This window comes from Anopheles bellator, chromosome 2, assembly GCF_943735745.2.
Source record: "Anopheles bellator chromosome 2, idAnoBellAS_SP24_06.2, whole genome shotgun sequence".
NCBI lineage: Eukaryota > Metazoa > Arthropoda > Insecta > Diptera > Culicidae > Anopheles > Anopheles bellator.
Window position 1 is genome coordinate 79,338,575 of NC_071286.1, and position 23,684 is coordinate 79,362,258.

Genomic DNA, 23,684 nt, shown 5'->3' on the forward strand with positions numbered 1-23,684 from the left:
TATTGGCACCGCACGAATCTGCGCTCCGTCAGTCCGCCGGCTGGCCCCGGGCGGGTGCACGCGATCGTGACTTTGGACACGACGGCCCCCGGTCCTTCGGCTGGCCGTACAGGTTGAAGGTGTGGACAGGGCCGCCGGGTGCATCGGACGCCGAAAAGTTGGAAAGTGTTGGAAAGCTGCCGACACCAGGCGGAACGCCTGGCATCTGGAGGAGCGCCACGGAGGCCGCTTGTTTCGCATGTTTCGGGAATAATTTCTGCCGTCGACAGCTCGACAGACGAGCAGCCCGGGGCCCGCTGCGGGGGGGTGCAGGTCAAAAAGGGCTCCCATCCCGTGTGTTGGTGCCTGATTTATGTCACCCAGCCAGCCAGCCAGCCAGCCAAGCCGAACCAAGCGAGTCAAGCTGGGCCCTCGATACACGGGCCAGCTCGTGGGCATCTTGGGCGAAATATTGCGGTTAAGTTTTTCAATCTTGCCGCACACGAAACACGGAACGGTTACGGATTATGCATGCACATACGTACGTAAGCCACTCCGCCCCGATGTAAAAGGGACCAACTTTTGCTAATATCGTCATCCTTCCGGCAATCCGACCGGTTCCCGGGAGGATTCATTAAGATTTCCACCGTTCCGGTTGCGGGAGCTTTGCATTCGAAAGCACTCATTTGGGGGAGTGCCGAAAGGAGCTGGAGTTATTGTGAAGAAACTGTGCTTTGGGGACGTCTGTCGGAACGAGAATCGACTCAGCTGGGGAGTTCTCAAAAGCAAATCACAGTGATCACAGTCGGTAGCGTTACACCTAAAAGTCATTATCCCGTGGCTAAGTGAGTTCTAGAAGTTTATTTGAAAATTCAAATACAGAATTGTGGATTGCATTTCTTGCACGTGATCGAAAGCTTAGCTCAGCAGCTAACGATGGATCTCCGAATAGTTCTCTGTAAGGGCTCTCAATCTGGGGATGCAGTATGATGCACTTCAAGCATGCCAGAAATGTTGTACTAAAAATGAAATTCCTGAAGCAAATTCCTTCGGCATAATGCTTATTACCTACAGCGTCAAGGAGAGCCCTCCAATCATTGCTTTCGGTTATGGGATGAAGGACAACTGGCAAGATTCCTAGAAATCTTTCTCTTAGAATCTTAGAAATGTCGAATGGGCACCTTTATACTGTGGCACTGTTGAAACCCATTCCTTTTATCAGCAACGACTGGACAATATTCTCAAAGAAACATTCCATTCTAAACTTTCGATGCACCACCCAAAATGGAGTGGAATTTGCTAACCAAACAATGCTTTACACGGGGAACCCGGTCCCAATCTTGATTGTTTGCTATCGGCAGCGACCCATAAATGATGCCGATACCGAATTGAAAGTACCCTGGCGGCCATTAACGGGGCATACATTTCACCGGAAACGCTGCTCACTCCAATCAGTGTATGTTGCGCTCTTTAAAATTTGATTTTATAATGTATACAACTTCAATTCTAGCTTACCCAACGGAACGGACGCCGCAGGTCCTGATGTGGGACCTGCGGCGTTGGCTATCGCAACCGGCGGAATCAACATTGAACCTGAGCTCTTTATGCATATTTTGATGAGGCTGAGTTGCATCGAACTCCGTCATGGCCGACACCCGCTCCTGAATGCCGACGGTGCACACAATGCACGCCCGACCGGCATTCCGGTGTGTTCCGCCACATGACGGGCACCGAAGTTAGCATACATTCCATCGAAGGCTTCCGAGGCACCGGAACCCGGGACCATCGGCATCGTCGTCAGCGCCGAACGCCAAATATGCATATCGCGCAATATCGGTAAAAGCATTTACAATATTTTAATGGAACATGCTTAGATGCGTTCGGTTGATTTTACGACCCGGACCGACCGAGTCCTGCGTCCTGTGCCGGGTGCCGGGCGCACCAAACGGGTCTCTAATTTTGGCCCATTTCCTGGGGCACATGGGGTCCCTCCAGCTCGAGGGCACGATGCGCCCGGGGTGTGATAAAAATCGGTAACCGGTGACGACAGGATGCACCGGAGTGCGCGTTACACGTTCTCGTCGTGGATTCAATTTTCTGTAGCCACGACCGTGACTGACAGTCGCCTGTGGAAGTCCCACGAACTGCGTTTCACCAGGTAAAGGTTTAGGGAGCCGATTAAAGTAACGGATCCACCGTGATTTGATTGATGCCAACGTCGCATGATTTGATTTTTTTTCGCAAAAAGAGTGTAAAATTGCGCTGCTTTTTTGCGCAAACAGCTTTTTCCCACTTTCTGTTTCTTCCATTTTATTATGTAACTGACCACGGTCTCTGCGTCACTTCATTTGTACCACTTCTAGCCGTTGCCGTAAAATGCTGTCACGTTGCACGTTGAATGCTACCGAACCGAGTATCTGTGTATGTGGTTGTGTGGTAAAAAGTTTAAAGTACGTAAAATACACATTAAAATATTAATCACAATCCATTCCACGGTTACGTTCTTAATGTCTATCTCCACAGCTTCCGCTGCGCCTTCGTCCTTAAGTCGTGTGTCAAAGTGTCTCTGTGTGTACCGGATTGTTGCTGGTCCAGCCGTGGAGAGGGGAGGGGGTGTGGGGTCCACCCTCATTAGCCCATCTTTAGCTTGTGTTTGAGCGTCCAGAAGCTGACCACCTTGATGGCGACGAAATGCACCACGAGAGTCACGACGTTGAACAGGTAGTTGCCGGACGCCACGCCGAGCTCCCGCAGGATGGTGTTGGCTTTCCTGTTGTATGTGGGGGAGGGAAGGAAACCGGAACCGGTTGACCGAGTGCGTGGCAAGATTTATTACGGGACCGCGGGGGACTTACACGTAGTGACAGTACATCTCGTCGTCCGGACACCGGAGGTCGGCCCGGTTGTCGTCGTAAGCGGTCAGCACCAGCGCCTCGAAGCCGTACCGGTGGGCGGACAGGTAGCTGATGCCCCGCATCGCGTCCGACATGTGGCTGAACATGATGAGGAAACCGCAGAACACAAACATGAAGCAGGTCATGATGGCACCGATGAACGTTCCGTTCTGAGTCGCGAAAGCAGGAAACCGAGTTAAGACTGAGATTGTCGCCGCTGTCGCTCGCAGCAGACCGCCGCACCGCACCGTCACAGACTTACGATTTCGTTCAGGAATGTACCGAGAAACAGCCCGAACCCATCCGCGACGATCGTGTTGAGGACGAGCACGGCGGTGAACATCAGGAAGCGCTCCAGCTCGCACGGTTGGTACGTCATCCCGTACACGATGGCCGCGTAAACAACGGCGAAGAATATCTGACGGGAGACGCGGATGATTGTTAAACTGGACGTGTCAACGCGGCCGACACCGGCCCTTCCTACCTGCACCGGCAGCGATGTCAGCATCGAGGCCAAGAAGTACGTCCGTATCTCGTACCACCGGTTGAAGGACTCCTTGCGCAGGATGTTCATCTCGTACGGGTCTGTGAGAGGACAACGCCCAAGGCCCCGGTCAAGGGAGGAAATTTAAAAACCCGGACGAGATACGCACATTTCAGCACACCCGGCATCAGCGTCGTGTACCACAGGTACAGGATGTGGACCATGAACGAGGCCACGTTGGAGATCGATTTCGTGGCGTTCATTCCCGAGTCACCGAACAGCAAACCGATCACGACCGCGCACACGATGTGCACGAACAGCTTCAGGTGTGTCACCGTCTGCGGGGAAAAAACCGGATCACTGTCAGGGGGGTCACCGGGGTTGTCAGGGGCGCTGCCCTTACCCAGTCCCGGTACAGCTGGATGTTGGCGCGCTTCATCAGGATCAACAGTTTGGCGAACTCGGACGGTTTGCGATGGGGTGGCTCTGGTTTCACCGGAAGCGCCGGTGTCGGCGGAGGGCTGGGTAACGCCGGATCGTTGTTGTGGTTGCTGTCGTAGGTGGGCGGGTGTGCCGGTAGCCGGCCGGGGGCCACCACCGGGGCCAGGCGCCAGCTCGGATCGGACGACGCGTGGGCGAGTGCTTTGGTGAAGTTCCCGTACTCCTTGTTCGTCACCTCCAGCACTGTAGAAGACCCGGTTAGGACACTCACAGAAGCCCCGATAGAGGGGAGACCGGTCTACTCACGGTAATCGGCCGCATTGTGGTACGGTGGACAGTGTAGTCCGACCGAGCGCAGGTAGGGCACGGTGTTGAGGGCCGAACCCTGGTACACGCAGTTGCCCTCGGCCAGGACGTAGACATGGTCAAACATCTCGAAAACGGTGGCGGACGGTTGGTGGATCGTGCAGACGATGGTGCGCCCCTCACGCGCCAGCCCCTGCAGCAGCTTTATCGTGTACAGCGAGGACGAACTGTCGAGTCCACTGTGAGGACGCGAGTGGCGTTGATTTCATCCCAAGCGGTTCGAAGGGATATAGTTTACGGTGGCAGATGGAACGAAACCAAAAATAAGCATGGACACTGCTTGAGACCACTGCTAAGATTTGCTCATTAAAATCCCTAACACTAATAATCGTTTCAGTATCTTAACATTACGTAAGATTTTGTAGCGAGAAACTGTGGAAAGTCCGCCGACAGTGCACAAGGGTTACAGGTTCGACCGATTGCATACATTCAGGCGCCAACATCGATTGAACCGATTAAGCGTGAGCGCGATTCAGACGGCTCTGCCACGTGATCGATACCTTCGTACGGTCCTCAATCGGCTTGCTTTCGGCCCAGTATCTTCCTCAAATCAATGCCACCGAAAAAGAAATCCCTCGGGGAAGTAGCGAGCGGAAACGAATCGACGAAAGAAAACGGTCCACCGGTCGTTCCATTTGCTTGTGCAACCGGCGACCGTGCCGCGTAACTTACGTCGTGGGTTCGTCCAGAAAAAGGATCGGTGGATTATCGATAAGCTCCAGGGCGATGGATAGTCGCTTCCGCTGACCACCGGACAGGCTGCCACAGCGCGTCTGCTTGCAGTAGCTCAGCTGCAGTGTGTCGAGAATTTTGTCAACCTGCGGAAACGGAAGCACACGGTTGCATCAGAGCCGGTCCGTTTTTTGTGTGGCGCTGTCTCCACCCTTACCAGCCGGTGCTTTTCGGTGCGGTTAAGACTTTCGGACGCAACCTTCAGATCGCAAGCCATCAGCATGATTTCGTGGACGGTGAAGAGCGGCTGCAGGTAGTCTTCCTGTAGGATGTAGCTGCACAGCTTCCGGTTGGTGCCACCCGCGTTACCGAAGGACAGCGTTCCCTTGACGCCTTGCGTTCTGGAGGGGGCGACAGGAGGAGAGCAGTTATTAACCGCGCGTTACGGCATCAGATAGGTAAGCCGATTGATGCTTTTTATGTGGCCAGTACGTCACGCTGCGACGATTGCTGGACGACTTACGTGTAACCGGTCAGGATGTTGAGCAGTGACGATTTACCGGCACCGGAAGGACCCATGATGGCGGTCAGCTCGCCGGACTGAAACTTCCCCGACACTCCGTTGAGGACATGCTTTTTCTCTGCCAAAGAAAGCCGAGAAAGTGAATTGGTTAATATGTGCTGTGTTCTACTATCTTTTAAAATTTCTTCCTGTATTCGAATGACATTTAATAAACGATAATTTCGATACGAAGAACAAACTTTAAATAGTCCAATTGTAAGCCACCGCTAGCTGTTTAGCGCGTAATTTCAGTGCATCCTTAACCCGCACCAGTGTCCTTCGGTGCACTTTTGCACCCACCGCGCCACATCAGCACACACTAAATGCTAATTAAGCGTGCCGGAGCCGCGCCACTCGGACACGGTCCTTCAAGTCTGACAAACACCCCGACACCGACACCGACGACGACGACGACGACGAGGATTTCCGTAGCGCGCAATTAACACTTCACACTAGGAACTCGATCGCTCTGGCGGCTCCGTCGTGCCACTTCATCTGGCGCCGGTTTGAAGGATGAGCTGCATTCCCGTGCCGTGCGTGCAGTTCATTTGCATTCGACGGTGGCTGCAACCGAATGAATCGCAACGAGATTGCTCTGCACCGTGCTCTGTGGCCTTACGGAGACGCCTCCGTTGCCATTACCGTGGCCCCTTCAAAGCCACACCCGGGTGGGTGGGTTGACGGTCAGCTTGTTGGACCATATTTCAAACACAGAAGGCGTCAAATGTCCGGGAATCCGAAGGGTATCAAGAATCATTACTTTAACGTATCAGATGATTATTCTGAAAAGTGGTGCCCGGCTAGAAGGAACATCAACATCGCTACGCAACCCATTCGACCAATTCCCACTTAATAACCATAATGTAATGAAAGAAATCGAAGCCGGGCTTCCGGGGTTCCATTAGTGGCGTATGCATCGTTTATGGAAGGCATCCATACCGGCCACCAGTTCCGAAGCCATCGTACGAAGTTGGCTGAAAAACACTGACTAGTTGGCCCCACTAAAAAGCACTCACCCGTTCGCTTGACTCCTGGGACCGGGATCCGGGATTGCGACACAGCCAATAGCCGTTCGTTTTTTGTTGGCATGTTTTATCGAGACGAAAATGCTCCCATCGTAACCCGGGGTCCAGGGGGGCTCCTTCATCGGTGATAATGGTTGTGGGTTCGTTCTATCGTACAAGTGGCCACTACACCTAATGTTTGCCAATGCAGGAACCGAGAGCTGTTCGAGCTCATGATTTAACCACTTGGCGGGAGCAACAGCTCAGCTTCCTAAAACCCCTCGAGCGCGCTTCTGCTCGTCGCAGAAGTGTCGAGAGTTCACACATCCTTCGGCTCGGTTCGATCTCGATGGATCCCGTCGCCGGAGAAGCAGTATCATCATCGTCCGCCTTGCCTTGCACCTTGCCACGAGGTGTCCAGGATGATGCGGATATCTGCTGATGTACCAGAAGCCACGCTTCACCAGCCTCACTGGGGGGCTGGTCGAACACCGAACCCTTGAGCGGCTTCCTTTGTGCAGGACGTGGGAGATGTAATTGAATTATGAAGCCAATTATTCTCTCTCTCAAAGATCCCGAGTAAGCAGATTTACACCATGCCGGCCCTCCGTAACCTTCCTCAAGCGCAAGGGAGGAAAAACTATTTTAACATCACATATTGATGACTGGTTGCGGATTGCGTACCGTTGAAGTGCTCCGCTGATGAACGGCGGGGCTGCCGAGTTCAGGGCGGCCCTTGGGCAGCTCCAAGTAGGTTCAATGCTAGAGGCTCGACACTGACACTCATTTGTCTCATTTGCGGTGCACGACCAAAGTGTGACCAGACTGCTCTCTCTCCCTCCCCGGACCAACTGCACCACTCTGTGGCCAGTGTCACTTGCGGTCATCCATATTTTATTGTGCACCGATACTCGTTAGAGCATCAGTCAGTTCCGCCTGGTACGGGTCAAGGGATCGACCGCAAGCGCGGCGGATTATTCAAATGCCTGGTCGCACGTGCCGCGTGTACAGGACACTCGGGAAGTACACGGATGGACGTCATCGGAACTAATGTCGGATCCATGACGACTGTGATTATCCCCCCGCGCGATACTAACGAAGCCTTGACATTCGCGATCACGCCGCGTTGATCAAAGGAGGCTGTTTGGAATTCTTGAGAAAATGCTGTCTCCTAAAGGGCCCGACCCCGTGCTGCATGTTTGGTTGGGCATTATCGCCTATTCGAAGAGTAGGCAGGGAATAATCAGGTATATCAGGGCCTCGAACCAGGTCATAATGTAACCTTCAGTAGTGGGGGTTCCTCTTGATGAGTTCATTATTAATTCTCAACGTTCAATCCATAAACAGTCGGTGAAGCATTTAATGCGAGGCACACGCAAATTGCTCTCACCTAACAAAAGCCACTGAATGATAGTATCGCCACACAATGATTTCTCAACGAGGAAGCGCTCTAATGAGTCTTTTCGCGCGGGCGCGTAAAATAGTCGATTCTCGCACAACTCATTCACTAAGTGCATACGCACTTCACTTTTTTCCACGCACCGCAGTGTTTTCCACGCCAATTTTCAATTTCCCATACCACGTTTTGTACACTGTAGCACGTGTCCAGTAACGCGTGGTTTTAATATCTGATCATGCAAAAAGTAACCCCCGGCACGCTAGTTCCGGTGTGGCTTTTTGCTGCGAGAGAAACAGAAACTATCTGGAGAGCAAAATGGGAACGGCGGCCAATCTCAGGAGGTCGCGTTGAGTGGCGCTCCCCTCCAGCCCCAATTGCGTGCCAGTCAACGCACACGCTAATGACGTGCGAGATTTGCGCGTAAGCTAATAAAATCGCGCCCGTGCTTCAATCGGCCCCGCCGGAGGATCATGGCAACCGGTTTCCTACGGCCCACTGTAAACGGCGTAGACCGGGCCGCTGGTACCGTGAAAGAATAACAAATTCCACAATTCCCTTCCAGAAGTCCCAGAACCGAAGTGTCTCGGAGCGAAGACAAACAAAACTCACCATCACTTAATCAAACTTAGGGATGAGTTGCAGAACAGTAAGGCAGTCAATCGAACGGCCCAACACGAACTTCGAGCGTTTTGGCCAAAAACAACAATCAATCAAGAGCCACGGACAGGGGCGATGAGTCATGTCCTGTTGGATACCACGGGTCCGATGAATCACGGCCACGAGAAAAGTGCGAATCGGATAAACAACCCATCGGAAGGTGCAAAAGTACATTGTGTCGTTAGCGCACACGCCACTCTACTATCAGAGCTGATCCATATTCATAGGCCAATTATTGCAGGGAGAAATCACGCAGAAATCCCTCACCCAGTGGTTGCGCCACTCAGCACAACAATTATCATTTAAAATGAGGGCGCGCCGGTGTAGAAATCGATGCAACAATAAACTGGCGAGCGAAGCTCCGGAGATCCTTCTTTCTGCAAGTTCCCCCAAGTTCTAGACCAGATCTCGGTTAACGAATCACCAGCTCTCGTACCTCTCGTGTTGACGTGACTAATTAAAACTGCTCCCTCCAACGACTTCCGCTGGCAAAGCGGAACAAAAACATACGGGCCCAGGTTTCGCGATGTCCAACCCAGTTCCAGATCGAGCGATTGGACCGTTCGCGTGTTGTAATTGCACTTTATTGTCGTGTGTTCACGGTGTGCGGAGAGTAGAACCTTCGCTCGCAGACGTGTCCCTAAAAATCACATCACCATCACCAACCGCCACTACTGCTGGCCCTTGCCAAAGGCTCCCTTCGTAGCGGCCACTACTTTCGAGACCGTTTCCATAAACACGCCGGCCAGCTGCTCGAACCAGCTGCTAATCTTCGCACCCGCGTCACCACCGAGGGCCTGTCTTCGGTTCCGGCGTAGACCGCCGGATGCCACCGCGGAACGTTCGCTTCGTCCGGTCGATTCGTCACTGTCGTCACTGTAGTCACTGCTGGTGTTCTCCGATACGTCTCGCTTCCTGCGCGTCACTTCGCCCGCCTCGGTCGTAGTCGTCCGACGTCGGCCGCCTCCCCCCCGGCAGGGTGATCGTTTGACACGTTCCTCGGCACTTGGCACGATTCCTGGGATCTCACGCCTACGCCGGGCCGCCGTCGTTGCCGCCGTGGTCATGTCGCCATCTTCCGGTGGTGGACCTCCGCGACAACCGCCGGGCGGTGGCCCTCTTCCGGGCGGTCCCCTTGGTGGACCACCACCACCCCTCGGTGGGGGTCCTCCAGTGGAATTCTCATCACCCCCGTCGGTCGTGCCCGTGGACTGTGGTTCCCGTTTGCTGCGCTGCATCTCCCGGACCAGGGCCCGGCTTGAGCCCCGGACCGACTCGAGCGCTTCGTGCGTCTTGAGCGTGCTCCCGCCAGACAGCTCGCTGTCAAGCTTGAGAGACTTTTTCTCGTAATTGGCCACCTGCAGCAGATCCGGCGAACGTTTGCGTCTTGCGGCGGCCACTGCCGCTGCCGTGGTCGCCGGTTCGGCCGGTTCTGGGAATTCCCCGAAGTTGTTCACATTCTTGACGGAGCTTATCTTGACGATGTTGACGTTCGTCCCGAACGGTGCCTGAGGGAGTAGGCTTGCGGCTTGGGCCGCAGCACTCAGCACGTCCAGCGAGCGTCGGCGTCGTTCCAGGTCGTCCGTATTCTCGGAAGCCCCGGGATTGGCCGCATCTCCAAAGCCCCCACCGATGCTGCGGTCCGAACCGAACTTGAAGCCAAAAATGTCTACAAGAAACCCAGATCACGGATCAAGAAAGTTGATGGGGGAGACCGCAACCGAGCGGGTTACCAACCGATCGAACGTTTCCCTTCCGACTTGACGCTGACACCGTGGTCGAGGGCTTCCTTAATTTTGGCCGCTCCCTGCAGCAAGGCACCCGTCGCTTGCTCCACCAGATCCCGGCGAGCTCGAACCGATAGTCCTTCCGAAGGCTGCGGAATGGTCGTTAGAGTGAACGGGGATCCTGTCACGGCCACAATGGGGCTGTGTTTACATACTTGATCCAACAGGACGCTGGCAAGCAGCAGAACCCAGCAGAGCTTCATCGTTGTAGCCGCAAAAATGCACAACACCTACGCAACAGCACTGCGACACCTGTCCGGGAACCGTCCGCGGAACAAATGCCATGTCGGGTAGTATGAAAATACTGCTTTTTATACTAACAGAAGCTGTCCTGCACTCGTTTCAATGCCACCGGATCGTCAACTTCCGCCGGCAAACGCATCAGCAGCGCCGCGAGAACTTATCAAATCGCCCATCCGGGAGAATGGGATTCCGTTATCACTTTCCGGGTGTTCCGGTTCGGCGTGATATCCGTGCGATCTGCTGGACAGCAGCTACACGCGGCCAGCCCTTTAGTGCCCCGCTCCGTGCCCCGGTCCGGTTTCATTCCACGTTCGAGTGTTCGGTGCGGAAGGGTCGCACCAAATCGATCCGCCACGGCCTTTGCCCAGTTGATAGTGTCGCATCACCACCATCATCATCATCGCGTCAACCCGTGCCCGATGATGGTAGGGTTAAATTATTATTTCGATCGTTGGGCTGTTTTGATAGTGTCGGGCCGCCATTTGCGACGGTTGATTGCAACGGCCAACGGCCAGGCCAGGTGGAGAGATTCATTAACGGATCAAGCTATCAATCGGTAAATGAGAAACGTAAAACGTGATCGTAAATTGTGTCGTGTAATCCCCACACGTGCCAGGGGGTAGCGAGCGCATCGGGTGAGGTGTTTGATGATCGGCAAAAATGTAATTAAAATCAATTCCTTCTCTACGACACCTGTTTGTGATTAAAAAAACTGTACTTGCCTCGTTGCCGTTTAGTCAAACAGCAGATGCACTAAAGCGATTGATTGCCAAAATTATGGGTAAAGTACTACTAGGGTAAGGGAATTTATCGGAACGTTTGTTTCCAGAGTTTACACAACTCCAAATACAAATTGAGATTGCGGCACAACGACAAACCGGAGTGCATTGTGACAATAAAGTATCCGGAAATTTGTGATCTTCTTTATTCGATTTTCAATTATTTTATGGCGTTAGATTACTACACATGTCAGTGACTTATGGTGAAAAGTTCGGCCATTTTAAATTATCACTTAATCATTGACAGCTGTTTTCCTGTGCTCGTGTCTTGGCCCATCTGCGATTTTTTTCTCTTCCAAAAAATGGATGGAAAGGAATTTATATCAAATTTTGTGTAGAAAACAAAATGAAGAGCGCGGACGCATTCAAAATGTTGACTGTGGCTAATGGTGAAGCTATTAAGACCAAATGAATATATGCTGTGCGTTGAACATGCCCGGGATTAACATTACATTGGCAGATCCAATCAAAACAGTATTTTAATTGAAAATTTTTTACTTTTCCAGCTGAATATCTATTGAGTGTCCAACAAAACAACGAATATTGGCGTCAAAAGACTAATCTTTGATCTTTGAATATGAGGTTTATAAAAAATTACAAAAAAGACGTAGAAACTACCAGTACGACCCCAGAGTAACGAGGTATTTGTTACTCCTTCCAGGCATGTGCCCACATTGAAAGCACAGAGCAAAACTAATTATTCCTCACAAGCACGTCCATTTGCGTTCCTGGTATTTACGACGGGCAAATACCGGCTACGTCAGCACCGGAATTTATGCTGTTGCCCGGGAATCCCGCCCAGAAACAAGTGGCCACCGTTCTTTGCAGTTTCCAAGAAGATGTAGTGCTGCCGAATCGCCATCGGTTAACAGCAATATTGCTACGGCCTACTTCGTTTGTATGTTCCGAACGCTGTCACTTCTTCAACAGAGTTGTCTACTTGGTTTCGAAGTTAATGAAATATTTCTCCCAAATCCAGTTGTTCATCGGTCCCGAAGCTGAGTGTGTAGCACTCAGAAGAAACTGGCGGCCCCAGAGCGTGGATGCGTTATGTTTCGCGCTCGAACAGCACTCGAGTCTTAATTGAATTTCATTCCTGACCTATGACCCCCGCCACTATATGTCCGATCAAAGCACGGAGATGACGATCTTTGGCTGCCTAGAAAGCGAAATTCCAAGCCAAGGAGTAGTGCGGCGGCACACACCAAATGTCTCCGGTGCCGGTTGGTTCGCCGTTGTTCTTATGTCAACACTTCGATTTCGAAAAATACCGGCGAATGATTGGCAAATATTGACCGCAGCTCTGCGACACGCCGAAGAGTTGGACCGAGATGAGCAGCCGGCTTCCGTGTGTTTTCCACCTTCAGGGGTGTATAAACACTTTTCGGTCACATTCAATTTCGCCCACACGATGTTAATTGGCTGACGCAGGCGCGCAGGTTGTTAGGCTCAATATTTCATCTTCGGCACACCCGCAAAAAGGAGGTCGATAAGGGGAAATCGTTAAACGGTGCTTCGGAAATCTGTTTTCCAATTCGCACTGGTCAGGTCGCGAATCTTTTCGCTGTGGACCGGCTGATCAAGTTTATGTCGGTAGAATTGCGCCAAAAAACACGCTGCAACGCTGTGTTGGATTTCGCCAACCGGAGAACGGATTTACAGACAGAAAAAAAGAAGTAAACAGCAAACACGTCACATTCCGGCATTTCTGCGTCACCCGGCCATCGGTGGAGCGTCGTGAATTCGGAAGCTAAATATGTTGTTTAGCAACGGGGGTTATTACTTTTTTTTTCTCGGTTCGTGGCACTGATGCGATGTTTACCGTCGCCGAATGTTCGGCGGTGCTTCTGTTTAAACACTGAATGCGCTCTCCAACAGAACGGTGACCGGTTCGGATAGGTAAGTAGCTGTGGTACGGACAACTCCATAGACAGCTCTAAGGTTCAGATTCCATTCGCCATTCGACACCAACCAATTAGGTAACAATCTTTCATTATTCAACCGATCGGCCGTAGTCGGCATATCAGACAGCGCGCCGATCGTGATCTAAAATTCTAACCATCTTGAAGGACGTTTGAAAATGGTTGAAGAAAGAAACGAAAAAAATCGTGGGTCTCATAACTGTAGCTACCGCAGATGCGTTCGCACGGTACCGCGCCTTGACCTGCAGTAGAAACCGGTAACCAATTAAAAGCCGCTTACTCGGTCAAGTTTACGCGGACCAGCTAGTCCGGCCCGCCAATTGCCGCAGTCCGACCGTGGGTAATCGATACGCCCCGAGACACGAGACTGATTCATTGAGGGAAGGTCCGTTGAGCTGACTCATGTCTGGCCAACATTACTGGTTTGTGAGCATTTTCCCCAAGATCTTGGATTTGCACTATGTGAGTAGTAAGTTGAGTAGATGTCACCCGCCATCAGATGAAAACGACGTCGATCGGTATCGGATCATAATAAGTAGGGCATTCATTTTAACCCTACTGAACAAACTAGAAGAAAACGACAGAACATAAGACCTCAACGGGTTATACGGAGTTACCTGATGCATTCCAATCAACGGACGTAACTACTGCTGCTGCCACAATAAACCATTAAACATGGACTTCAAATGTCAATCTTGAGTTCGGCTGGTTCAACCCACCGTCGCGCCTCGACGCAGCCGCTCGATCGTCGGGCCTCTCTAATCTGACCCTCTGCGAGATAATACTACATAGTTTACGGTTGGGGTGCTTCGTTCGCCTTTCGCTGCCCACCGCTTCGTAGCGCAACGTTGTTGGCCGCCGGCTTAACCTTGACTTTGAAATTGCGTCCCCCACGAAGCCCGACTTGAGACTCTTCGGATGGGTGCTGCTGCTGGTTTGCATTTTCCTTGAGCACGTGCTACGGTTTCAAGTTCAAGTTTTCAACTGCCGGCTGACCACGAAATCCACGCACACACCCCGACTCCGGTATACATTTCAGTGGCAGACCCTCCGGGAACCGCCCCAAGGTTTGCGGCTGGGAGCATTGGCGTTTTCGCGCGACTGCCTCCATTGTGCGCCCGTTGTTTTGTCGTCGTTGTTATTGTTGGGTACGATGAACCAGTCGGTTGGAACGAAATTCAGAGACTCTGTGTCGGCGCCAACTGTTTCCCCAGCAGTGCAGGGGCTCAAGGACTTTTGGGGCGGCATAGAGAAACCTCGGTTAATCAGCATCGCTGGCTTAATTGATTCTGCACGATTTCTACGATCGTTTCGACCGGGTGGATCTGCCATTTCTAAATTGCGTTACAACACCCAGCTCATGTCAGTCGGCGATTCGTCGGATGGATTCGTTTTCCGAACCGAAACCTGTCCGAAACCTTGCAATCCGTGCCGGCGGAAATCGAAATCCGACGATCGCCATCAGTCGCCACACTAGGCCACATGTGTGCGGCATTAAAACGGATCGCCCCGAGTCGCCATTGGCAGATGGATGGAATGGACTTTTGGGTGGATTCAGGCAAGATTAACTCGTTTGATACTCTTTGATACCGGAAAACGTTGGCTGCCGTGGGCTTCTTCCAATTCACGATCAGCCTTGCTAAAGGACGGACGTTATCGGTCACTGTCTGCCGAAGACCTGCCGAAGACCTCGCCCCTGACAAGTTTGACGTGTTAATCAAACATTCTTAAATACACACAATAAAGATTACACCTGAGCAGTGGGATCCCCAATGCGGTGGGCAAGATCAGAAAAGGGTTTCGGAACCCAGTGATGGTGCGACCGTAGTGCTAGAGCCACACGAGTGCGAGCGAGTCCTAACCAGCAGCGGCCCGCCCGGATGCTGATTGCGAAACCGGTTCCTAGTTGTAGCGCTAGTGCAATCGTTAGTTGGCTGCCCAAGACTTGTAAGAGGCTCTCCACACACAATTTATTGCCCAACATTTCGTTCTTCTGTTTTTACAAACACTTCCAGTTCCGCCCGGCCCAAGCTGTTTTGCATCAATGGCGACACCGGCGCTGCACACTTTGGAACGACCTCTGCGACTGAGAACAAAAACCGGCCATTAGCTAGCCTTTCTTTGGCCGCCGTACATAACGACCATAATGTAGCCAGCACAATTCGGTTGTTGGGGGTTGGGGTTTTTCCTTCTGAAGGTGTGTTGTCCGCGTCCCAAAACGATCACGATGACCCTGGCGCTAGAACCACTTACGTTAATTAATCACCCAGCGGCGGGTTGGCGGGTTTAACTGTACACCGAAAGCCCTAAAAGTCTACGACTGGAGTCAGAAGGAAACGGCCCCAAAACAAGAGGTACGGGATCAATTTATGGCAACGCATGAACTTACCCCGCTTCCCGGTGGACACCGTGTAGCTGATGTTTTTAAAAGTGACATCCATTGCGGTTCTTTAGCTGGGCACTCGCGCGATCGGGAAGTCTAAATGGATCTAGTAGATCGCCACTCAAGTGTCAATACTTTGGTGCACTATCACTGTTATCACTAAACGATCGCAGCACGAACCATTGGCAAAGAAAACACTGGACGGAATGGTGGTGTCCCGGTTCTGGACGAATACTGTTCTGTTCGACACTACCGATCGTAGTATGCAGGATTTTCGCACTCTGTTCTCCAGTTCATTACGGCGCTCAACCAACGCAGGACTACTAGATCACCTCGACCGAAGCGAGCAAACGGCACTGTCAACGAAAGTAACGAGGTTAGTACCGTCCGTCCGTGGTTTCCATAACACTTGGCCTTAGTTGGGCACACTCATTAGGCTGGCTGTCGGTCCTTTGCTGAGCCATCCTCCCGGGACTCGAAATTAAATCCAGTGAGACAATCAAAATGCAGCCTGGGAAGCAGCTCTCTATAATCCCGTTAAAGATTGCGATTCTCGCCATGATGATTAACAGGCAGCAGAATTTCAGCGAATGATTTTGCGCAACTGGCGACAACCATATCTCTAGGCGGAGATAGAACCTGACAGAGAACGGGTTCTACGCTGCGATGATCGATTGAAAATACGCTACCTACGTAAATGGCTTGCGATGGTTGTCACGGATCGGATCGGACGGATCATTAGTACCGATCGGTGTTGTTGGTGGATTGAAAATTTAAAAATCATTTTATCTCCCGTAACTGGCCCGAACCAGTTCGTTCGATGTTTTTTTTTATTGATTCAGGTGTTTTCAATTCTAAATTCCCCGACCTGACTAGTGGACGTAGCGCGTAGCGCACTCAGACCTCGGCCAAGAACGCAGACCGCGGAGGCTCCGCAACCACAGGTACCCAGGGCTCCGGTTTAACCAGGAAGTGCTACAATGCTAGAGAGCTATAATCGAACGCAACGGAATCTAGTTTGATCGCCGTACGGCTAACAACCGCCGTGTAATCCAAGGTAATCGTAGCTGTTAGTGGCGGCTATCGGCCCCACGAGAGCGGAATGTCTCTCGGCCCCAGAATGTTGTGGCCCCAGGTAGTTGGCCCCAGCCCCAGCACAGTCCGTGGTGGGGATTCCAATCATTTCCTAGATCTGGCTTCACGGGATGTTTTGGTTTTGCATGTTTTACGTTCTTCCGTCTCTGGTGGAATCATCTCCCTCGCTGCGCTAGCCGATTGATAAATGGCGATGATATCAGCTCCTACGCGATAGGCAGCTAGTAGTCTGCTGGAAGCATGGCACACAGTGTAGACGCCTATTGCTGCCTATCACTTCGTTACACCACCGGCTCCGTTTAAACTATAGGCCCGAGCGGGCGAGAAAAGTGTCAAAACTTTAATATTATACACTCTGTCGTAACCATCGGACAGCGGCAGCTTCGGCGGATACACGGCGCTTTCCGGCACATTAGAAAACCCCACGAGCGTCCGGCCTCCAAAACAAGCGCCGGATCTTGCGGGGCAGCGTGAAGCGAACCATTTTCGACACCTCACCTCCAGCCGGCCATCGGCGGATCTAATTAGCAGCCGCCTCATTCTAGGTCAATTCTTCTACGCTTCAATTCCTTGCCGAAAAGCTACTGGGGCGAACCGAAAATAGTTTCGTCCGCCACGATCGAATCGTCCGGTTTTACCGCCCTTCTTTGATGGCCTTCCCTTTCGTCCACTGAGCCCGGGGCAAGGTCACTGTCGGCTTGTCGGCGCCCTCTGGGGAAGCTGTACTTCTTGGCCGGGCCAGGCTTTCCGTGCCAGATAGTGAGGCACACTTACGCCAACCGCTTCGAGAACCTTCAGCGAAGAACGATTCCCGGCGAAGAATCCAGAGCACAGCCGGCGGTTCTTGGCTGAGTCTGATAAGGCCCCACCACGCTATTGCGGTAGGTCATAGACAACGCAACGTGTTATCACTGTCCCAGTGCCGAGGCTCAGACGGGGGCTTGCAAAAAAAAACACCGCGGACCTACTCCTGCAGGAAAGGAGGCCACCGCGATGGCCGCAATTGTCTTCACGTCACACGGAACCGGAGAGCTTCAGCGCCCTATCGGCGGTGCCGCGTCAGAAATTAATTATTCACTGCCATTCTGGTAGGTTCCGCGCGGAAAGGAGTCCAATGGGCCATCGGGGCACCCAGCACGTTCACGGTGAACTTTGGCCAACTGGATGCAACGGTAGGCCATCATATCCATATCGATTCGACCAGGGACTCTCTCTTGCAATACCGTACTGTCCGAAGCTGTGATGTTGGGCAGCTCCAACAACCAGAACAGCTGGAGCGACTCCAGTAGGACGTAGAACGTCGATTGGTCAGTTGGTCCCCAAAATATGCGGCATCCGATTTTTTTTTGTTTTGCTTCATTCGTCGCGATCATAACACACATAACACCGCGGAGCGTTGTGGGCCTGGCCGAACAACTCCCTGGTCTCTGGTCTCCCTCTGATAGGTCCAATTTCGACCTCCTCACGATACACGCGCTGTCCGCCGTCCGTGTCACAACCTTTACGCGCTTACTCTTAATTCAATTAGGCAAAATTGTTCTTTCACACGATCAATTCGAAGGCGCGTCGAAGATCGCACCGGAGTGGCCGCGTTGCGCGTTCCTAACACGTGGTGAGTACGCGCGCGCACGTCAGGCCAAAGGTAACCCGAGCGCCGACGGTGTAACGGATCCACGATCATGCCTTAAAATATCACGACCACCGTTCCGATCGCCGATTTGCAACGCAAAACTGCATCGCAGTGCGCGGATGAGAAGAGTGTACTTTGCGACGCCAACTACGACGAACCCGACCCGCGCCATGGGGACTTTCTGGGTCATTTTCAGCCGAAAAACAATACACACAACTCGTTCGCGTAGAACAACGGCAACTCACTCAGCTTCAAACGGTGCGCAACACGCCAGACACCGCGAGTGCGTTAAGACCGCGTTAGAGCGCACGCAGTATACGTCTCGTCCGGTTTAGGTTTCCGCGAGAACTGAGTAAACGCGCCAGTTCCGATCGACAGCTGACCGCCTTCGCCCGGCGGTGGCGCTGCCTCGGGCTGCCCGTCTCCGGTATCGCAGACGACGTTTGCAACACAACGCAACCTTTGCCTGCCCGCGCCTGAGAACTCGCGCCGAGCGCAACGTGATTCGCGCCAGATCGCGTAGATCGCGGTTGTCGCGAGGGGCGAGCTCGCGCGTGGGGCTACACACGCTACTACCTACCTCGTAGAACTACCACCCGGCGGTGGGCCATCGGTTTTCACAGGATGTGAGTTGCATCGTACGGTTAACCGAACGATACGGCGGAACAATCAGAAGTCTTGTGGGAATGCAGCCACCTGCCGACGGTAGGTCCCGTCGTTTGCGGCCTACGCGTAGCCCGACGGCGTGTTCGTCCATAATTTAAATACTAATCGGCTACGAATGGAACGTTTATCAGCTTTATTTCGCTATGGAACAAAGTTCTGATATCCTGTCTCACAGCCACAGTTTTTTAGCGGATCGATTGGACAATTCAATCGATTTTACCGTAGTGTTTATTGTTGGCCCAAAACCTACGTTTTGAGAAATGGTTTGGTCAGGAATCAGATACTAGAGATCAGATTCAAACTTTAATCCCTGAATGTTGTCCAATTTCACCATCAACTTTTGGCTGCTGCTTAATCAAACAGCGTTCTGTAGGTGCGATTTCATTTGTAATATCAACAATTCTAACAATTCGGATTACAAAATATTTCAACCCCAGTAAAGTCTATCGAAAACGGATCCTCACTTGCCGGCTGATCTCTTGATCTCTTCCAAGACCCTTGATCGTGACTCAACGATTTACTAAACTCTTTCTCTTTCTAACATCAGCTCATCAGGCTGAAGTATTAGGCCATGAAATAATATAAAAAGGGACAGGAAGTTTAAATTGTTTATGACAAACGGATGCGTGTTGACTGCTTGTTGACCCAGCTTAACTCTCCAGCATCGTCCGAAAACGGCTGCTAAACCAGCTCCAGACTTTGCCCGAGTAGAACTCAGTAGAAGAATGCCCAACGGCGCCGGGTAGCCAAGCGAAACCGACCGCGACCAACGCGTAAAGGAATGTCGCAAAGTACGTCAGACGTGATGATCGTGTTGTTGTTGCCATTTCCAAAATCTCCTGTTAAACGGCCCCGTCCCATGCTGAAATATGTAGCCACAACCCTCCCCTCCCCCCCAACCCTGCGTTTTTGGGTGGCGCGGTTCCAGAAACCGCATGGCCGGGTTTGCGAAACCGCGAAAAACCTGATTGTTTATTTTCGTCGTCGCTCCGGAGAGCGGCCACTCCGAAAACCGGTATTTCCATCCGCCCCGCGACCGTTGGCGCCGAAAGCGATTAATGTGCGAAAAATATTCAGATTTTTCTGAGACTGTCTTTCCGGGCGCGACTTTATTATTGACGTGCCGACGGTTTGGGCTTCTTACGGCCTGGAGTGGTGTCAAATGAATGTTCCGACCGATGTTTGTTCGTTGACGCAAAATCTTTTTCTTGGTCTCACGGGACAGGCACGCGGAACGCGCAATAAGCTACTCCTGGGGCGCTAATCAGTGCGATCAGTTGTTTACAGCAAAAGATCAGTCTTTTAAGCAACTATCGAAACGATAAAGTAATTTGTAAAGTAATTTAAACTGGTCGATCCACTGACATTCGACGATCCCCTGCTTGGCCACACTGCACTGCGGCAAAACGGCATATCCAGGAAAATCGACATAAAAAGGTCCAAGGACGACGGTGAGTACGTTGCCCTGGCAAGGAACCGGGAGTGCTTCCTAGAGGAACCTACCACAACCTTTCTCTTCTAAGGGGTTGGAATTAAACCGGTATACCAACCCGCGGTGACCATGAACGTGACCGGAAACACCCTTTAGCTAGCTACTGAGACTTTCACTTCGATTTTTCAGAAAAACTTCTTGGTCAGGGAACAGGTTAATGTGCGATCGTACGAGACAATGCATTCCCACTGGACACGCCACCGTTGCATTGTTGCATCTAAGCTTCCGGCTTCTCAACGAGCTCATTGTGGCCTGACACGCAACACTCATCATGCAACTACCGATCGCTAATGAGCCACCGACGATTCTGTGCAAGGGTCTCATACACCAGCTGTGGAACTTTGGAACTTTGGCGTAAGCTGACTCGACAAACCAACAACAGGCCTGACCAAACTGTGGCCACATAACCTCCGAACCTTTGGGTCACAGAAAAGAACGGTTGGGAAAGGCACCGATATGGAGATATGGCCTTAAGTTATGATAATTTATGCACCACAAGAGTCCACGCCCAATAGCGCCACGGCGGGTGCAACACGTTGGAGGTGTTTAATTAATGACTACGTAATTAGTATAGACAACTCATTCGTCTTCTTACGTCGCACGTTCTTATAATGTCACTTTAATTTGTCAATCTGCGTCTTTCGAGCCTCAAGATACCATCCGGCGGTGACACGTGACCGGGCTAGTCCGGATGGCGTTCTAATCGGCGTACGGTTCTCTCCAACGGAGCAGTCCATCGAGGGCACACGCCCGAAACAAATCAACCAAGACCCGACCCACGCTACCACCCTCAGGCGGCCTTCGATCATGTGGGCATCGCGATCGCTAGTACTAGCTCGGACAGGTATCTTGACTGACATTGCCCTCCTGATCGCCGAGCGTTTAGACGAGAAGTTGTGGGACGGCCGGAGAGGGCCAACGCGTCGCAGCGGGCGGGTGCGGGTAAAATAACAATGACCTTCCAATGACGGCCGGCTAGAAAATCACCGAGATCGCCGGTCACCGAGATCAAGCGGCGTAATCTTTATCATTACATGGCGCAGCGCGTGTACATGCTGCATCACGAAAACCACAGACATCAGCCACGGGGTAGAATGGCCGGTAGTAGTACAATAAAATTGCAATATCCTGTCGGTCGGTCGGAACTGTTAATTTTCACACGACCGCTTTATGGTGACGTTGTTTAAGCATAGATTTCGATGCACATTAAAAACGCGTAAATATACTAACGATCTCCATTATTTGAACCGCAATGTACAATCTGTTTTTTTTTTATTTAATTAGATAGAAAGCATATTGTCTTCATTGAGTAAGGTTGTAATGTGATTGTCCGAAAAGGTACGGCTTTTTCCGATTTTTCCCAGATAAATGATTATGATTTGCTTATACTTTTGCCATAAAGACTTAAAACTTGAAAGCAATTTTGTTAATTATATTATTAATTTTAAGTAGAAGATCCCATTGTGACTCCTCAAATCGTAAAAACGCCACGTGTTCGATACATGTTTTACCCCAACCGGACCGATCTCATACGTTCTATCATCTCAATTAATGATCTCGGGCCAACCGTCGTTCCGTCGCAAATGAGGCCAATATATTGTAGAAAAAAGACCTGCCACTGCAAACAGGTTGCTGTGGACGAAAAATCAATCCAACGCCAGCATCACCTCCGATCGCGGATCGATCGACGAAATCAGCTGGCACACGATGGAGGCGCGCTACCATTCATTTCAATTAGGAAGCGTAGAGGGTGCGCGGGACCACTGCCAACCCAAAACGGCCATTACACAACGCGGCCCAAACCAACACCTGGCGGGCTTGCCAAGAACCCAGTGGACCCACCAGGCGCGCAAAACTACTTTCCATTTTCATCCTTCTTCACGCGAAGAGATTCTTGCACAACGCCCAGCGTGGCCGGCGATTGGCCAAAGCGATGCGTTCCATTGCGCATGAAACCCAGAACGGCGCACCTCCCAAGGAAGCCCGTGACAACCGGTAGCGCATTAGATCCACCACGAGACTACCAGAAGGCGGCAGAGAGAGAGAGAAACGTCTTGTGAGACCAAAGAGCCCGTCGGTTTAGGCACTGGCACAGGTGCGCCACCGTGTGCCAGCGGCTTAGATAGTGAACAGGAAAAACCGCATTCGATTGGAAGTCACTTTGGCTAACCGCGAGTTGGACCACCACCAGCCGACCAGCTGACTGCCGAGTTTTGGTATGCCTTCCTGGCATGGGATGGCCGAGGAAGGTAGAAAATGTCAAGCACCGCGGCACTGCTGGTGCTAAATCTCACACGATGAGGTCGCCCTTACGGTTCCGTCTCCAGCCCTGACGGCAGAACCGTCGGAACACATCACCGACGCTTATTGCCCAATTTCTGTTCCGCGTGCATAGCATATCGGCTGAGGCGATTGCGTTTGATTTACTGCCTAGGTGCGACCGGTGCACTTAATTAAAAGAATGAAGAATGCTGTGGAGGACTCAGCCGACGCAAGTCCGTTGCAGTGAAAGGCGATTTTTATTTTTATTACTGTACCCTTTAAGGTTGCACACATTAGCATTCAGCACTCGTTCGCTTGCAACGGCAAAGTGCCTATGGTGTTTCTTCATCATCCTTTCGCATGATGGTCTATTGTCCTGTCAGTCACCAAGTGGTCACACACGGGGTCAATGGGGACCGCAGCATCCGGAAACCGATTGACCAGCGGTTTACGGCGTCATCAAGTAACTTAAATGAAACATATTTCACATTTTTTATTTGCTCTCTTACGTATTAATCTGCTCCTGCTGAGGTGCCCGGAAGTCGAATGATGCATCCCATTTGTGAAAGGATGATAGATGATTCCCAACAATTCGAATAGAAGAATCTGTTTTAAAACATTTTTGCCAATACTAAGTGACCTACATTAATATACAAACGTTTTTATATTCATAAACTCACGGTCATGGTCATCACAAAAGCATGGTCATATACACGATCCACAGGAGCATCACTTCATCTCCTTTTTCCACAACCGCGGCCATCGGCTCCTCACGACACGGCATCACACCTGCTGTCAATGGCCGATCAAGGATATGCTTTCCGTACCGCTCATTGGACAAAGGCCGTTCGGTCGGTCGGCAGACGCAACGAAGAATCATTCACCGCAAGGCACACCGTGCGCAACGGTCGGGTGAGAAAGTTACGATCGCCGTGACGTGAATTGTTGATAGTTCCACCCTCCGACG

At 51.7% G+C, this 23,684-nt stretch overlaps 1 protein-coding gene across 1 annotated transcript; it reads right to left on the reverse strand.

The window, feature by feature from the left end:
* Positions 1-2,294: 2,294 nt before the first annotated feature.
* On the reverse strand, positions 2,295-18,637 carry LOC131208248 (ATP-binding cassette sub-family G member 1). Its single transcript, XM_058200901.1, has 12 exons — positions 18,543-18,637; positions 15,579-15,928; positions 5,360-5,477; positions 5,054-5,237; positions 4,837-4,982; positions 4,105-4,343; positions 3,761-4,041; positions 3,527-3,695; positions 3,358-3,458; positions 3,136-3,291; positions 2,835-3,043; positions 2,295-2,749 (listed from the first exon to the last, which is right to left on the reverse strand). The coding sequence occupies exons 2-12, from the start codon at positions 15,628-15,630 to the stop codon at positions 2,611-2,613; spliced, it is 1,794 nt and encodes a 597-aa protein (XP_058056884.1). The 5' UTR covers positions 15,631-15,928; positions 18,543-18,637; the 3' UTR covers positions 2,295-2,610.
* Between the last annotated feature and the right edge of the window lie 5,047 nt (positions 18,638-23,684).

Coding starts and splice junctions, on each gene's coding strand:
- LOC131208248 (XM_058200901.1), bottom strand. CDS start 15,630: ATGGATGTCACTTTTAAAAACATCAGCTACACGGTGTCCACCGGGAAG. Junction 4,344..4,836: donor TTTCTGGACGAACCCACGAC/GTAAGTTACGCG, acceptor GCGTCCTCACAG/TGGACTCGACAGTTCGTCCT. Junction 3,459..3,526: donor GATGCCGGGTGTGCTGAAAT/GTGCGTATCTCG, acceptor GTCCTCTCACAG/ACCCGTACGAGATGAACATC.